Source organism: Bos indicus x Bos taurus, chromosome X, assembly GCF_003369695.1.
Source record: "Bos indicus x Bos taurus breed Angus x Brahman F1 hybrid chromosome X, Bos_hybrid_MaternalHap_v2.0, whole genome shotgun sequence".
NCBI classification, from domain to species: Eukaryota; Metazoa; Chordata; class Mammalia; order Artiodactyla; family Bovidae; genus Bos; species Bos indicus x Bos taurus.
The window spans coordinates 142485682-142503941 of NC_040105.1; the positions used below are offsets into that span (position 1 = coordinate 142485682).

Genomic DNA, 18260 nt, shown 5'->3' on the forward strand with positions numbered 1-18260 from the left:
GGCCATTCATCAGTGACAGGATTGGACGGGAAAGGAGGGCCTTGAACAGACATGTTAGTCTAGTCTTCAGCTGTTTGCTAAGGAATACCTCACATCATAGGCCAGTTGTTTTGTTTGGAGAGTTTCAGTTGGGGAAGGTTTTGTTCTCCCATTTACTGACCTCCTAAAGATAACCAGACTCAGCAGATGCCCCAGAGTAAAGACCGAAGCGTTCATTTGAAAAGCCACATTCAGTGTTCTTAGACACCAAGAGTGAATGGCATTCATTTTCAGTAGAGTTGATTTTAGGTATATTTGCCATCTCACCTGTTTTTGTTTTTGTTTTTCTCATTGGTATGGCCCATCAAACTGCATGAAATAAGGATCAGAAAAACCTCACATTTATCTTGACAATAAGGCGAGCTGGATCTTTTTTAGTTTGCCTTGCTGCTACTGCTGCTGCTAAGTCGCTTCAGTCGTGTCCGACTCTGTGCGACCCCGTAGACGGCAGCGCACCAGGCTCTGCCATCCCTGGGATTCTCCAGGCAGGAACACTGGAGTGGGTTGCCATTTCCTTCTCCAGTGCATGAAAGTGAAAAGTGAAAGTGAAGTCAAGTTGCTCAGTCGTATCCGACTCTTAGCAACCCCATGGACTGCAGCCTACCAGGCTCCTCCGTCCATGGGATTTTCCAGGCAAGAGTACTGGAGTGGGGTGCCATTGCCTTCTCCGTTAGTTTGCCTTAATGACTGCCAAAAGTGACTTCTTTTGAAGAATTCCTCTCTTCAATGTGTGTGGTACCAAATTTGAATCCCAAGTCCTGGGTAAGCTCTGAGCCCTGATTTGTGCCGAGTGTCAGTGGGAGCTCAGTACAAGCTCTCCCAGCAGGGTAGGGGCCGTAGTCCACACCTTCCACCTGCCCTGCAGTCATGGACAGCAGAGAGCACCATTGTCACAGCCATATTTTCTACTTGCTATCTTGTTTCCAACCGAGGTGGTCAGGTCAAAGACATGCTCACTTGTAATCCATAGGAAGAGGCCGTAATAAAACCCAAAAATGCAGTTTGGCTTTTATAAAGCCAACTGACCCTTTAAGACACATATTTCACCCACCAGTCTTTTCTTGTTCTAGGACTGTAGCCCCAGGGAGCGCTGTAGAGCATTTCTTATTCCTCTTCAGCTTCCCACCCTTGAGCACAATACCTGGAACAGTAAGTAGACCCATCAATTTGTGAACAAAGGAAAAAAGGATTATGTGCTTTTGAAGGTATGTAACTGGGGTGCTTTCTAACATAAGGACAGGCACAGACCTAGTCAAAGCAGCTCCTGTTAGATGGGGACATTTAATTTTGTACCTCCTGTTTCTTCAGTGTGCTATTATTCCTAATTTGGATCTACCCTAGGTGTAATTAGAAACTCTTCAGAACAGTGCTATATAGCCCAGTTTTCTTTGAGATTTTTAACCTGTTGAGCTTTTCATGTGAGATTTTTAACCTTTTTCTTTGAAGGAGTCTGAAGAATTTTACCCACGGAAGGCGAATATTGCAGGCTTCAAAGCTCATTATGCTCTGGGGACCATGTCAGGAACTCTGAAGAAAGAAGAACCAAACACTCAGTATCTTCAAAATCAGGAGGAAACGCTAAAATGCCCTGTTTCCAAGTCAAATTATAAACGTAAACGAAAAATGAAGAAAAAAGCTAGAGCTCACTTACGTAAATCTTCCCACCGCCTTGGGGGGAAAAAAAAAAGATATTCAGCAAGAAAAGAGAAAGCTGGAAAATCATTAACTGATGAATACAATAAAAGTTTGAGCTGTGAACAGAATTCCTTGCAAATTATAATGACTCAAGGTCAATCTCTTGAGAAAGACCAGCATGGTTCTAATACCTCCTATTCTTCCAGATTTGTTGAGAGAGACCATAGCAGGAAACAGAAGATCTATGAAACAGATGAATTTATTGACTATCTTTTAAACCATTATCAAACTCCAAAATATGCCCGCATCTGCCTAGAACCAAGTCACATAACAAGCACATGTCAGTGGAAGAGAACTGTCCTTGTGAAAGGAAATAGCTTTCAAATCAATTTGAGAAAACATAAGCATCGCTCAACCAGTTTGAGCCAAATGCAACATCTAGATAGGAGAGAACAGGTGCAAGAAGATGATCTCTGGACAAATCTTTCTTGGGATACTGAGCATATATCACAAAAGAAAAGAAAAGTGGATTATGCTGAAGAATGCACGAAGAAGTTTAAACATCATTTTAAGGACACAGCCAGTGAAGCTGGTGATTGCCTGTCCCCAACTGATGACAAGAGCCATCTGTTGGAAAAGACTCATGCTTACCAAGTCCAGGATCCCATATCCACAAGTCAAAGCCAAGTTTCCTCATCTAAGAAGTCAGAAGACTTTGATTTGAAGTTGAGAGATTTCTTAGAGGAAATTAGCAGTGATTCTGAATGTCTCAGTGATAATCTTAGTGTAAACAAAGAGAAGAAAAAGAAGTCTGTGGCCACATATGATAGCTGCCCAGAAAAGGGATGTCTTGATGCTGATGAAATCATCACTTGTGATCCAGAAATTATGTCAAGTCAGCAGGCCTTGCATGCAGAGTGGAAACATGATGGGGAGGAAAAATACTCTGAATACAAGCTTAGGAAACCAGGCAGGAGGTCTACTTATGAACTGAGATGTTCGTGGCTTGAGGGTAAAAACAATTCCATTAGAAATGAGGACAGCAACAGCAAAGAGAGGGAAATACTGGCTCCCCAATACTTATTTGATGAAAGCCACCACCACAGATCCAGTGCCAGTGATCAGTTAGACACTGTCATAGGAAAGAGGAGGCAGTTTAGTGATAGTGCATTTGACCACAGAGTCAACTATAGGCTCTTGCAAGTGCCAGTAACATCACCAAAAACTGCTGATGCTTCCTATTTGTGGGATTTTCCCAAAAGAAGAGAGATACCATGGAGGTCAGAATATAACTGGGATGCAGGAAGGATGAAAAGACGTGAGTATTCTGGAGATTTCATGCTGAATTCTGATAGTTACTACATCAGACCTAACAGTCTGGAGCGCATTGATAGAAGCCATTTGAGAAACAACTTCACTAGTTCTTTTTATTTTCAAATGTTTTGAAGGTTTCTTAGATCAGTAAACCCTTATTCACAGTAAAAATCTGCAAGAAGAAAATTTAAAACCAAATGTAGCTATGTAGTTAGCAACTACAGAGCAAGAGAGCAAACACTTAGGAGCTTGAGCAAGGTCAAATGCAAAACCTTGCTTCTCTTGCCAAAGTATAAAGTATAGATCAAAGTGTGTGTGTGGCAGATGTGTTGGCAAACTGGAAACACCAAACATCCCGATTCAAAAACTTGGTAAAACAATGTGCTTGCAAAACTTTCTTATCCAAGGACAGACATTTCTACAGTTCGATTGCAGCTTTAATTTGGTGCCATCAAAGGAGCAAATTCACATTGAGAGGAGTTAAGATAGCCTTCTACGGTTCTTCAGCTGTCATAACATTATCATTTAACATCATTTATCTTCAAAGGGATGGCAGTGAATGCATAAGGATCTTTCTACTTGTTCTTTGATTTGGTTCGAACACCATGTGAAGCAACAAACTTTCCTGACTTTTATCTAGAAATACCTATAGATAAGAGAGATGACACCTAGAACATACACTGGACTTCTCCATGACATTAGAGGGTTCCCTGAGCATCTACCAGAAGGAAATTAATCTTATTAATATGTTCATAGGACTCAAAGAGTTGTCCTTTTAGAAACAAAGCCTTGGAAGAAGAATCTAAAAGGGGCTCAGATTGTCTTTTGAGGCTGACACAGACAGTGGACCATTAGCAGAGTTGTTTTTTTTGGAAGAACCCCATGTCATTCCATCGTAGAAAAGCAACAGGATTGAAGTGATACAACTTGGGATTTGTCAAAGGAAATATTGAACAATCCTGGGGCACCAAAAATGGCACTTGGGAAGAGAGGATGTGACACTATTCCATTTCAGGTTATGTAATCCTTTCACTCAGGGTTGGGTGACATCAGTTTGTAAAAAGCCACTGAATATCCCCAAACTGACTTTTATAAAACAGTAACAAGTGCCTCCTCAACCCTCAGTAATGCCATGGAGTTAGGAAGAGTCAAGGGTAAAGCCCATACTTTTCTAGTGGGGGGAAAATTGTATGTGTGCAGAATTTGTAAACTCTTAACATAAGCAATTTATCTTTTTACCTACTGGTTTTGGACTCCTTGAATATGTTTTTAAATTGAGATATTTTATAGATTCGTAAAGACATACATCTTAATGCAGTGCATGTTCTATTGAAAGCCCGGCTGGCTCATTCTGCCTTATATTGGATTTAGGAACTCAGGGGGGGCAGTAGATGACTTTTTTCTTCCAACAAAACTATAGCTGACATGGCAGTGGAAGACCTCAAAGAGATTTGACTGCCTGCAGCGGGCAAAGGTATTTTAATCCACAAAGTAGTGGAAGGCAACATTTTCATATTACATGATTCATTTCAAATAGTCCTAACTTGATAGTCCATAGAAAAGGACCAGCTGGTCAAGCCAAAGTAGGACACCAGTCAGTGTGGCTGCCCAGAATGATAAGGCATGATGTGTGCTTGTAACCAGACTCTTGAACAACCTGATATCTGAGATGCCTAGAAAATCTTCACATCATTCATTTATTTGTTAGCTCTCTTGTATTCAGTTCTACTTGCAAGCTAGTGACTCTGCCATCAGAGTCACACAAGCCATCAACTAGGCTTGGCTTGTCCAATCTGAAAAATCACTCCTAGGGTGAGTGCCTTTTCTCCTCTAAGGACTAGCAATGACTATTAATGTTCAGAATACTATTGTCTAGAGTAGCCTTTACATTATAACAGCTTGTATTTTGTCAGAAAACCTGTGGCAACCAGGTATTATTCTTTTCCAATGAGACCCAACGTCCCTATTGTTTTCTTCATGTTTAATGCCCTTGAAACACAGAACATTATGGTTTGTAATGGAAAGCAGCTATGCTTGTTTTGGAAAAAAGAAAGAAAAAACAACTCAATGTCTTCTGTCATTTGATAATTTTTCTTTGCAGAGATTTTAGGCATGAAAACAATTTGCTGCTCAGTAACCAGACATAAAAAAATACATTGCAGAATACAGCATGTGCAATTAAAAAATTTTTTTTGTATAATAGAATTGGTGCTAAGTCACTTCTATGTAATATTTTGGTCTAAATACCATCCTGGGACCTAGAAGAAAGTAAAAATACTGGTTTTGTGTTTACTTTCTATACAACCTTGGGTTTTTATGTCTTGTGGTAATGCATTCTAGATTTGAGCAAATCCCTTTTTTTGGTGTGTGTAGGCCTTAAACAAGGATGAGAACAATTTCTCCTGAACTTTTCAAATGGATTGATGGAATGATTTAGAACTGAAAATGTGATACTCACTTTCTGTTAATTAACACTGTTATTCTTTGTTGTGCTGTTATTTAAGTGGTGCAAAAGTTTTCTCATATCTTTTTCCTATGTCCAGTGAAGGGCTGGAACTTTAATCTGTGTCTTTTTAAATAGATGTTTTCATGTTTTTCCTTGTATGCATTACTAATAGTGCTTTAAGAATTAACTAAAAGTCTGTTAATGTGTTTTCGTTACATTTGTTTGAATTCCTCAGGTAGAAAGCCATTGTAACCTGGTAATTTTGAACTTAAGAACCAAATAAATGTATTTTCATTTGTTGCAAGACTGTTCAACATGTTCACTTTTAAATGTTGATAATTCCACTTTGTGGGAGGGTGAGATTTCTACCTGTAGTATGCTGCTTTGCACTAACATTGCTGCTCCTTTTTGTCATTTGCATTGGTAGAGAAATAATACATGTTTGATTTTCAGATATATTAAAAATAAAGTTGTCATAGTATAGAGTCTTTGTTCATTGACCAGATGTGCTGGATAGAATATCACACACCTGCAGTAATATTTTCTTTGAAAATATGTCTGGTTTCACTACTGTTTTGAGTCAACATCTCCCTTTATAATACCAGTTAATGGCAATTGACTGTCAGAGCTCATGAAAATGCAGTTGTATTTTCATTTTTGGATAAATGAGAATCATATTTTGACTTAAGACTGTTCTCCCTTCAGCAAAGGTTTTATCAGTTCTTTATAGGCAGCAAAACAGATTCCACAGAATTTCACCTCAGCCCTTAGGGCTTCGCACGTGGTGCAGTGCTAAAGAATCCATTTGCCAATGCAGGAGACGTGGGTTCAGTCCCTGGGTTGGGCAGATCCCCTGGAGGAAGAAATGGCAACCACTCCAGTATTCTTGCCAGGGAAATTCCATGGACAGAGGAGCCTGGCAGGCTACAGTCCATGGGGTTGCAGGGTTGGATACAACTGAGTACACACACACACACACACACACACACACACACACACACACACACACACAGTTCAGGCCTTGGTGAAAGTGTAGAAGTTGCCCAATTTCCAAAAACATGTGTGGGTGTGGGATGGGGAGTCCAGTCATAGATGTGAGGGGCTTCAGTGATCAGTCTTTGATCCTGAAAGAGTTAATTGTATTTTCACAGGAAATGTACAGCAAATTTCTTCTAAATATCTGTAACAAAGGCGGACTGTACCTTAGAGGGCCACTGGGCACTCTAGAGCTTCTTTTTGTTCAGAGAGCTCTTTCTGAGACAGCAAAGGCTGTTTTTGCTCATTCTGGATCGAGGGTTTGCATGAAGTGTGGCCCTCTGATGTAAGGTGAACATGATATTGTGTAGAGAAGCCACAGAGATGCTGCAAGCACATAGCAAATGCTGCTTCTGACCCTCAGATGTTGGGACTAAGAAGACAGTGTCTAGGCAGGGACTATAAGAAAGTAGGGGAGGAGGAAACAGCTGTTCACCTGGCCCCTCCCTGGCTGGCATGGCTGGTGCCATGGCTGTAACCACCACTCCCTCATCTTCTCAAACAGTGCCTTTTACATAATATGGCTTATAACTGTGTGAGCTGGATTTAAGTTTCTACAGGAAAGTCCTGCCTGATAGTAGTATCCCTTTACCTGTAATCAGTACAATGTTTAGTTCTGAATGGGGGGATTCCGGCTATCTGGGGTTGAAGCTTTTAACCAGGCTCTGGATGTTTTCCACCTGGCATCAAGACAAACGTGTTTAACTGAGTAAAAGGAGCAGCCTAATCTCAGGCTGCAATGGTGGCCCAGTTTCTCTCTCCCTCCCCTTCCCCCAAAGCATACGGCCTAACAGGTTGCTTGGCACAAAACAGGCAGCTCAAATATTTGTTGGATGAAAACTAATGCAGGAAAAGGACACATTTTAAAACAACAAAAACAGACAATATGGTTTGAGAACATAAAAGCTGGAAAGCTCTGAGCCCTCTCTGGTTCAGGGAGTACCTCCCTTGTAAGAAGAGTCTGTCAATTTTCACATGAAAATGGCAAAACACTCATCTTCAGAGTAATAGGTTGTCTGTTTATACAACCGACTGAATATGTAAGTCTCATATCCTTTTGGCATGAAGTGAATCAACTTTGTGACCATAAGGTTCCTGAACACTTTCCTAATCCCATGATACGTAAAGCAAAAACAAAACCTGCCTTGGCACTCAGTAAGTCTTCACTAGAGTTACTCCTTAGTAAACTTGCTATAATTCAAGGCAGAAGTCTGCCTCTGAGTTTATTAAATTCTGACAAAAAAGTAAATTCGATTCACTATTTTAACCGGATAAGCTGGTACTTGGTTTTTGGTGTGAAGTTGTACCCCTTTCCTTGTCTCTCTTGGAAGACAAAAAACATCACTCAGAAGTGAAACTCCTGAATCTGCTTCCTCAGATTAAAGTTTAAAAGAAATAAGGCAATCCCCCACACTATACTGGGTAAAACCATTTTATTAACTGACCAAAGCACTTCATTTTGTTTTCTGATTTGAGGTAAAACCATTAAACACAGTTCACAAGAAAATACAATGACTATTCAACTACAATTACAAGAGTTTGAAACCTCACTAGTTATTCATATAATACTTTTACAAAGTCATACAACTGTACAGTCTACTTAAGCTAAGTTTATTGTTAACCAAGACCAATATCAAAGACCAAGACACTTGACTACAACTCTTGCAGTGGCTATAGTTTTGTAACAACAGAAGAATAACTGTTAGGTTATGAATACACTTTAAAAACCACTTGGCCAGTAATGTGTACGGTTTCCTCATTCTTCAGGGGTGTGTGTGAAGGCTCTTAGAGAACAATCTGCTCCTGTCCTACACGGTCCCCTCGCATGTCCAATCATGTGAAATAACCAAGAACACAGGGGTGGGGAAAATAGTCCTACAATCTTATTCATGTATTTTTGGTTTTTAGGCAAGCCAGCTGATTTTCGCCAAAGCTTGCTTTGGAATGTTGAGATCCTATTTTCAGGCTCATTGGAGATTACTGTTAAGTAAGGGCATCTGAGTGTTCCAAAGAGCACAGGACAATGATGCTGTCCCCAAACAGAAAAGTAGGTTACCTGTGATTGAGTCCAGCTTTGAGATTTCATTTTGTACTGGACTGCTCTCTTTAATTAATACCAAAGCCTTTGGGACACTGCAGATTTGCTTTAGAGGTAGAGAAAACAGAAATCATGCAGTTAGGTCAATCGAGAAATAAAGGATTTTCTATCTTTAGAGAATATCATGACTCAAAGTCCATTCTTTGTTTCTTGACGCTTGAAGGACTTCACACATTTAACCTTTAAACCTGTTTGGGGGGAATACTCATGTCTTACCTGTCTCTCAGGAAATACAAGTTCCAATTCAGCCTGCACTGACTACAAATAGAAGAAAAACCATAATAACATTTGTCTTACAGCACTGCAGTTCACTTTCTGGATTTGTGACACGCAAACATATCATGCATTCTAAGACAGAGTTAGCTTTATCAGTGTCACTAGTGATGTTAATTAAAAAAATGTACAGCAAGTTCAAAACTTTTCTAAATATTGAAATCACCATGTTTTAAAGACAGACTGGAATGTTACAAATGATTCTGCAAAATACAAAAATAGATATGCTTCCGCTGAAGGCCTTAATCATTCTTCCGAGTGCTCTCATCTTTTGGCTCCTCCTCGTCTGAGTACACGGTGGGCTCCTCCCCGTCCTTCAGCAGTTTGCCCACATGATGGTACTTGACTGGAAGAAAAGAAGATGACACAACTGGTCATTCTCACGCTTTGGACAAAACCACGATCATATTTCGTTTGAAAGCACTTACGAGAGGCCTACAAGCAACACAAAAACATGCTGGGATTCTTCAAGGCAGTTTATACCACAGTCCCAGCCAAGTCCCAGGGAGTTAGTTTTGTTCAGCAGATAGAAGTATAGAATGGGGAGTGATGCCTGACAATGTGTGTGCAAGGTAATGTCAAAGTGGTTTGTTTGTGTGTAGGGGAATGTTCAGCAGAGCAAGGGCTTGGTATGAGTTAGTTGGAAGGGTTGCAGGACACTTCGTGGGAGAGAGATATGCTTTGGAAGATGTGTAGAAGGACTTGGGGAAGGAGGGGTTTCCACAAAGTGCCAACGCCATTCACAAAGGCATTCAGGTGAGACCAAACATATCTGGGGAGCAATAAAGGGACCGACTTGGCAGGAGACTGGGAGCAGCGTCAGCCAAACAGGGTGGGAAAATCTTATGAAAGATGTGCAAAGGCAGCCTGAGGCGTCTGAACTTATCCCAGATGGCAAAGGGCACCGAAAGTGCACAACAAAGGAATGACAAGGTGAAATAGCGCTATGGTAACAACGGTTCCACTATGTATAGAGGGCAGGGCGAGTTAGTCAGGAGAGTCCAGGGACAGGGTGACTAGGAGGCCAGCGGGCAGATCCTCACGGGGAGAAACGTGAGCCAGGACGAAGGCAGTGTCCATGGGGCTGGAAAGGGAAGGATATGAGACCCATTAAAGGCAACTGGAGACAGGAGTTACGGAAGTGAACGCTGGAGACTCCGTGCACCGAAATGGGGACTTTGTGACCAGAGACTGACAACAGGGACTGGAGAAGTGCAATTAGTGTTGGCAAGATGCAGGTCTCAGTAAACGTTTGAGACAGAAGGTTCAGTGGAATGGTGGGGGCAGAAACCATATTGTAGAGAGCAAGGAGGGATGGAACAGTGGTTAGGGACAGCCATGATTACTAGATGCTTGTCTGACAGAGGAAGGAATGATAATAGTCTCGGAGGATAAAGGGGAGAGCAGGAGACAGAATTTTCCCTCAACTTGGGGAAAAAAAGCTAGACGTGGTTAAAGGCAGTGGTAAAGGAAACAGGAGAACACTGGAGATTTTGGAGAATGCAGGTTTAAGAGAGTAACCAGAATGTAAGAGACTCGAGGAGGGACGGAGTCAGCAGATGACCACCATATTGGCTGTATTATCGGGCCAAGTTAGTGTAGGGTTAATTATCACAGTGTCAGAGGTCAAGAGAACTCCTCTTCTGAATATGGGTAGGAATTAAAGGAGTAACCAACCTGTTTAATCAGGTAAACTGGAGCTACTTTGCTGTGAAATAATAGTCAGGAACAATTAGAACTCGCCTATTTGAACATATTATAAAGGTCCCTAGGGTGCTTGTGACTGTACAAGACAAATAAAAGCTGGGTGGCACCTGAGAAACCTGCCTTAAGGGGGAACCATGCCAGTTTTGAGTGTAGCTCAAGTGTCACGACAGTATTTGGGACTAGCCTTAGTTTAAGGGGTTGGGGGAACCATGGTTTTTTACCCCACTGATGAAATTAAGTCCTATAAAATAGAGCTATGTAAATTATGAATTACAACTCATTGGTTTCATATAGAACAATCTATTGTTACAAAGGCATCCTGAAGATGCAAAAAATGAGGGACTGTTAGATAGCTGAATTATGTTTTCAGAGTACAAAGACTTGCCTCTGGACTTGAAAGTTATACTTAGTTGACTTGGGATCCAAACTCTAAAGGCAGAGTTATACCTGGCTAATTATTAATCCAGAACTCTCTCTGAGGTCAGCATTACTCTCAAAACAGTTGAATTTAGCAAAAAAAAAAAAAAAAAAAATTATAGAGAACAGTAAATAGAAAATGACATTTATAATGACCTCCATCCTTACTTCCCCCCAAAGCCCTTGGTCCATAGCATAAGCCAGGAAACAAGTGTCTCCTTTCTGCTTTCTTTTTAAAAAACGTAGACACCATTGTTGCTGGGCAGATTATAAGCATCATTTGTAGATGAGGCCTATAGTTAGGCTCAATTAGATTCAAAGAGAAGCTGTTTTGTATAATACAAGTCTCTCATTCTTTAACAGCAATGTGGGCTGCTTTTAAACAGCAAGTTCTACAAGTAAGGGCTTATGAAAATCCTTCTGTAGCCAAGATGGCCACTCTCCTTTCCCCTGCACACCAAATCCTAGTGGGAAAATCTATGCAAACCTCAGAAATTTCAAAAACAGAAACCCAGGTTTCCACAGAGAACTAGCTAGATATTGGGATGCAGTCATGGCAAGTGACTCAGCACTGCTACAATTACTTCAAGCCATGAACTTGATCTGTCCAAGATTCAGGAGCCTATCAAAATGCTCTGCAGTTGCAGGCTGCTTAGTAATAACTATTGTACTGCTGTGAATCCCATTATTGGTAGAAATCTGACCCTGGCAAAATAAAAAAAAAACCCACTTACAAGTGAACTGAGAGTCCCAGTCACTCAGGGTCTCCTGCTGGGCAGGAGTGAGGTCGGAAAGGTCATCGTACTCATCCTTCAGCGCTTCCTTATCCAGGCAAAAGGTGGCAAGGCCTCTGGATGCATCTCTTCCAGCAAAGACTCCATACGGCCCCTCTTTAAAAACAAAACCAAACCAAAGACCAATTGTCTATTAGACAGTCAATTTCTCTGTGGCTCACACACAGGAAATGGCTTCCTTACCAATGAGCATGGAGAGCCCATTTTTGAATATCAAATTCCATTTGGAAACCTTAAGTGATTGACGTGGATCCTTTGATTATTACCTAGTGAATACTGAACGACCTGTTGTCATTAAACTTTTAAATACCTAAATCAAAATGCTATACTGAAGAGTTGGACACTACTGAGCGACTTCACTTTCACTTTTCACTTTCATGCATTGGAGAAGGAAATGGCAACCCACTCCAGTGTTCTTGCCTGGAGAATCCCAGGGATGGGGGAGCCTGGTGGGCTGCCGTCTATGGGGTCACAGAGTCGGACACGACTGAAGCGACTTAGCAGCAGGAGCAGCAGCAGCAGCATTTCTTGTGATTGCAAATAGCTAATAAAAAAGCCATAAATGATTATCTCCTGGGGGGAGGGTGTTAGTAGGGAATGATCCAAGATATAGTTCATGGATCAGAATTTAACTTCTGGACATTGAACCTAGAACCTGGCTCTGTTCTAGGGACTGGGGTTGCACCAGTGAAAGTTATGGTTTCTGAAGATAAGAAACGTGCGTGCGTGCTAAGTCAGTCAGTCATGTCCAACTCTGTGCGACCCTATGGACTGCAGCTTGCCAGGCTCCTCTGTCCATGGAATTCTCCAGGCAAGAATACTGGAGTGTGTTGCCATGCCCTCCTCCAGGAAATCTTCCTGACCCAGGGATTGAACCCACATCTCTTATGCCTCCTGCATTGGCAGGTGGGTTCTTTACCACTAGCGCCACCTGGGAAAATAAGAAACACTAGAGTGTAAACAGAAACATTTTACACATGTATGCTGATGCAATTTAATGAGCCAAGAGTGTCTCATAGAGATCTTTGGTTGTGAGACTAGACTGTGTTGAACATTAATGTATGGCCTCTGCAGGAGAAATCATTTTATGAGTATCAGTGGTTTAGAAATCTATCCACAGGTTACATAATCTTCACTGTCAGTAAAGAAGGCATGGAATCAGGTCTGTCAGCTGTTTTGGGTGGGTTTGAAGACTCTGAAAATTCTGTAAAATATCTGACTGCTATTATACATAATGATACTAAATTTTTGTCTAAGAGAGCAGTGAATCATTCTGTATGTACTTCAAGTGGGTTTTTCGACTTATTTTAATATTGCACCAGTAAATGAAAAGAATCCAGTGTACTTTAAACAATGTGTTGTTTCCCCAAAGGTAGATCAAGTAGCAAGTCAGATATGAAGAAGTTTGCAGGTAACTACCATACCAAGTGGGCTTCCCTGGTGGCTCAGAGGTTAAAGAGTCTGCCCGCAATGTGGGAGACCCGGGTTTGATCTCTGGGTTGGGAAGATCCCCTGGAGAAGGAAATGGCTACCCACTCCAGTATTCTTGCCTGGAGAATCCCACGGATGGAGGAGCCTGGTGGGCTACAGTCCACGGGGTCGCAAAGAGTTGGACACGACTGAGTGACTTCACTTTCTGACTTCACTTTCACCATACCAAGTATGAGAACAGATCACATTTCAATATGGCCTGAAACCTCAATCCACTAGGACACTTTTATTTTTACAAATTAGACGAAATTTATGATCAACTTTTAAAGGCACATAAGATTCCGAAGAAAAATGGTTGTTTTTCATCACCATTACATACTGCCATTTCCACTAGAGAAGGTAAACAGGCCAAGTGGATGGGTTTGGACCTCACCATTTTAGAACTTATGGTTACAGAATACTGAAAACACTCTGAGGGGAGCATTAAAAATCTTTGGAGAATATATACATTATCCACCAGAATATACAGTCACCAGAATGTAAGCTCCATGAGCAGAGATGTAGGCCTGTTTTGTTCACTACTATATTCCCAGCACCCACAAAGGTGCCATACATACAACATCATTAAAAATAATGAATCATTTTCAGGAATCCTTTATAACACAAAGTGTAATTGCCACGTGATGTTACAGATGCATGGACTCATGCAGGTAGACTGAGATCGCACAACGGGCCATCTCTATCACTTTAAAGAGGGACAACTAAGGCCTGGAGAGAACAATGCTTTGCCCCAGGTCACACAGGTGGTGAGTGACCCAACAAGGCCGAGAACCCAGGCTGCCTGACTCCCAGTTTCAAGCTCTGTACACAGGCCTACCTTCCTCTCAATGACTTTGCAAACTACAATTATATGGTGAAGCTCCAGGCACGTTTCAACTGCTTTATGGGGTGGCTTGGTTGTAACAGATATTTACATGATTATGTTTACTGATAAAGCCTTCAGGTGCACCACTGTAAGTGACAAATAATATAGGTATGGTTTTCAAATTATTTTGACAGTTACATGTTTATAGGAAGTAGGTCTTCTAAATCCTCCCCAAGGAAAAACTGTGGCGTGGGAGAGTGCTTTAGTACATCTGATGTTGATGAGTTGGAGGGGCAAAGTAAAACAAACCAGGAGTGGGGATGAAGGCAGACTGCTGCCTTCTTCGCTCTCCCTCCTCTCCCTGAACCCCCTGATTTTAGACGCATCCATACTGGAGGAGCTAAAACCCCTTCTTCCTCTGATCCAAACATGCTGTAAAGCAGAACTTTCCCAACCTGGAGACTCCTCGAATTTGCCTGGGGGTGGGCGTATTAAAATGCAGATTTCTGGATCACCCCTTTCCCCCACTCTTGGGGGAGATTAGGCCGGGAATCTGTATTGTACCTCAAGTGCATCAGGTGATTCTGTTCTGCAACCAAGCCTGGAGAAGCCTCATTTCTAAGGCCTACCAAGCCTGTCCCTCTGCAACAGCTCCTCAGTCAACCAGCCCTCATTTCCCCTCGGGTTGGCTTTTCCACGAAACCCCACACCCAGCAGCCTCCGTAGCCCTACCCCTTTTGTTTCTCAGGATCCTCCCACTTCTCCCTCCCTCCATTTTTTTTTTTTTTGGCTTCTAGTTCCTTCTCTCCTGTTACGGAGTGTAATACTGTATTACCTTCTGGTCTTGCCACATTCCTATCGACCACTACATTCAGCCTTCTACATCCAGCTCCCTTCCCCCTATGGAGCCTCCCCTGTTCACCTCCCAGCTTTCCCCGTCTGCCACACACATACCAAACACATGCCACTCACATACCTGACACATGCCACATTGCTAGCACACGCGTGCGCACGCACACACACAAGCCTGACATGCCACATACGCATCACACAGAGCACACACACATCACTCACTGCCACGCACAGTGCTCCAACCTGCTGCTAATCTCGTTTCCCATTTCCTTCTCCCACACCTCCCCATTCCTCATGGCTACTCCTGGGGTCATCGGCCTTCCCGGCCCCTCCAAGGCTAGACCTCCCGACCCCCTCTCGCCCTCCCTCCCATCATGTTTCCCTCGAGACACTCTCATTTCCTTTCCCCAGACCGACATCATCCCCTCCTTCCAGGAACCCTCGAACCCGATACCTTCCAAACTCCTCCAACACTGCGCTCTGCTGTGCCACCCCCCACCACCCTCAGCCTTCCAGACTGACGATCTCACCCCCCCATCCACCCCCGGCTTAAGCATTTCAGTCTTCTTCCTCCACCCCACGCCGGGGCTGGCGGTGCGGACCGGGAATCTGCGATCCCACTGGCTCGCAGCCTTTCCAGGGTGCCTCTGGCCCCCTGCCCGCCCGGGGAGCCTCCCTGCCCCGCCCTCCCAGGCTGGACACCATTCCAGCCCCTCCCCGGGCGCCCCGCTCCCTCCTCGCCCCTCCGGGACCCAGCCCCGTGCTGGGGCCCCTTCTTTTGTCTTTGCGACCCCCCGGCCAGCCGCCGTACCAGGCCCGTAGAACTTGCGGCCTTTGGTTACGTCGAACACCTTGCCATTGATGGCCATGAGTATACGCGGGTCCTGTACGCCGTCGAAGCGCCGCAGCTCGGCAGGGGTGAAGTCGCGCCGCTTAAGGCGGGGCAGCGGGGGCGGCTCGTCGTCGTCGCTATCGCTGGCCGCCGGCTGGTCCCCGCGCACGATCTTGTAGAGCAGAAAGATGCAAAGGCCAAGGAGCAGCAGGTTGAGCGGCGACGTGAAAATCTCTTGCAGCAGCCCGCCGCTCTCGAGCTCGCTCGTGTCTGCGCCGGTCGCCGCCACATCCTCGGCAGCCATGATCGCTGGAGCAAAGGTTGGGCCGGGATAGGCAGGGATCCGGAACTTGCTTTCTCCTCCCTCTCCGCGAGCTACTGGAGCGCGGGGCCCGGCTGACCAAGACTAGCCAGCCGAGGAGGTGGAGCCAGGCGGGGCGGAGTCGGAGGCGGACGGGCGGGGCCTTTCAGTCCCGCCTCCCCGCGGCAGCCGAGGCTCCCGGCGCGACTCAGTCAGGCCCCGCCCAGCTCAGGCCCCCAGACCTGGCCTCTGTTTGGTGGTGGCTCCCCTCCCCCAGCCGGATCCTACCTCCTCCGCCGCGGGGATTGCGGAACACACCCCTCAGCAATACCTGCAGGGCCTGGTCGCAGCCTCACGCCATCCCCACGCCAGCCTCTAGCTAACTGCGACGCATCACGCAGCCCTCCTCCTTACCCCCAGTTGTTCATCACACACCTACCCGCTTGGCTTTGCCGGGCTCTGTGTAAGGTCTTCTCAGCCACCTGATGCGAACCAAACACTAACTCCATTTCTCCTGCTTTAACCTTCTCCCAGCCTTCCATTCAGGAGACTCATCTTTACCCGGCCAACCCTCGGGATCACGAGGCTCTCTTAGGAGACAAGAAACTGACTCCTTAAACTCCTTTCCCACCCTAGCTGCTAGAGACTCAGACTAACCATTTTCACCTGGCTCCCCTTGGCAGCCTTTCTCCAATCCTCCTCCCACCAGATTTTGTGGGGCAGACACCCCTCGGGATAGGTCAAATCAGTGCCTGGGCCTCATCTGATAACTCCCCCAGTGTCTGGTGAAACAGATCAGATCGTTTGATCTGCTTTGGGTTCGTGTTTGGAACACTAAATCCTTTTTGCAATCACTGATTTGCTCAATCCCAGGGCATCAGCGGGCAATACTCTGTTGCGCTTTTTTTGGTTGTTGTTATTGTTTGTTTGGTTTGGTTTTTTGGCTCAGAATAATCACCAAAGTTTCTTTGTTTGGCAGCGTTCTTCTATTTGAAGTTGGTCGAGCTATCCTTGGCAGTCACAATAACCCTGTGCTAGAGCCCAGATGAAGGTGGGAGTTTGGAAGGATCCTAGATTTGGGCCGTTGTTTCCTTGGTATTTCATCCGGCCTTTGATGTGCTAACCAGCTGCACAGGAGCAGCCTCATGGAGGAAGCACTGTCTGTACCCTTCAGAGTCTTAATGTGGCTGCCCTCTTTATGGTGGCAGGGGGAGGGGAGCGGAAGAAAGGGTAGAGAGAAGGGGAAAAAATAATTAAAGCCAAGCCACGTACACATCTGCAACCCAGAGCAGTACTTTTCCATCAAGAGTTCTGTTTGCTGGCACAAAATTTACTCCCCCTCCCAACACGCAGGAGACTGGAGAGATTTGGCTTCTTACCTCAGAATTCTAAAAATTTCTGGCACAAACTGCTTCCATCCCTGCCCCCCCCCCATCTTCTTAAATCCTTTGTGTGTGTGCTCAGCCGCTCAGTCTTGTCCGACTCTTCCTGACCCCATGGACTATAGCCCACCAGGCTCTTCTGTCCATGGAATTTTCCAGGGAAGAATCCTGGAGTGGGTTGCCATTTCCTTCTCCATAAATCATGCAAAAGTGCATATGAACTGAACAATCTTTAAGTCGGGCCCACACACTTTTATTCACAGATCTAAATTTAGGATTAGCTGAAATGGCCTTTCCAGATCTTTTGTCAAACCTCTTCAATTTAATCAGGGAAAGCAGGCTCAAACTGGGGGCACTGGGCTGTATTTAGAATCAGATTGTCTTTAAAAAAAAAAAAACAAACAAAAAAATCTGTGTATGGCCAAGACAGTTAACAAAAACAAAAAAGTTGTGAAATATATTTACATTTGCGACTAATATGACAGACAAAAGATTCATATCTTTTAAGAGCTTATTTTGATTGACAAGAAAACTGTAAGAGACTAGTTAGTGAATGGGCAAAAATCAAAATAGAGAGTTCACAGAAGAAGGAATACCAGTGGTGAATAAGCATATGAAAAATGTTCAGTCTCAACAGCAATGACAAATGAAGATAACTCTCTCACCTACTACTTTCCTACAGAAAGGATTAAAAAAAAAAAAAAAGTGGAGGCCGGGAGTTATATACAATATTGATCAGAGACACTTGTACACTGCTGGGGAGAGTAGAAATTGGTATAACCTTTGGTTATCTGTAAAAATATTTGCTATCCATTGATATCCTACTTCTGAAAATCTAC

The 18260-nt window shown here is 43.9% G+C and overlaps 2 protein-coding genes across 2 annotated transcripts in view; one reads left to right on the forward strand and one right to left on the reverse strand.

Moving 5' to 3' along the window:
• Positions 1 to 5903, forward strand: part of LOC113887573 (A-kinase anchor protein 17B) — a 29020-nt gene extending 23117 nt beyond the window's left edge. Inside the window, exon 5 of the mRNA XM_027534756.1 lies at positions 1486 to 5903. Coding sequence (XP_027390557.1) covers positions 1486 to 3120 — 1635 coding nt within the window. The 3' untranslated portion in view covers positions 3121 to 5903. The remainder of the gene's footprint in view (positions 1 to 1485) is intronic.
• A 1982-nt stretch (positions 5904 to 7885) lies between these two features.
• PGRMC1 (progesterone receptor membrane component 1) lies at positions 7886 to 16347 on the reverse strand. The gene is made up of 3 exons (XM_027533844.1): positions 15718 to 16347; positions 11699 to 11854; positions 7886 to 9186 (listed from the first exon to the last, which is right to left on the reverse strand). Exons 1-3 carry the CDS (start codon positions 16040 to 16042, stop codon positions 9083 to 9085), a joined length of 585 nt encoding a protein of 194 aa, XP_027389645.1. The 5' UTR covers positions 16043 to 16347; the 3' UTR covers positions 7886 to 9082.
• Positions 16348 to 18260: the final 1913 nt, after the last annotated feature.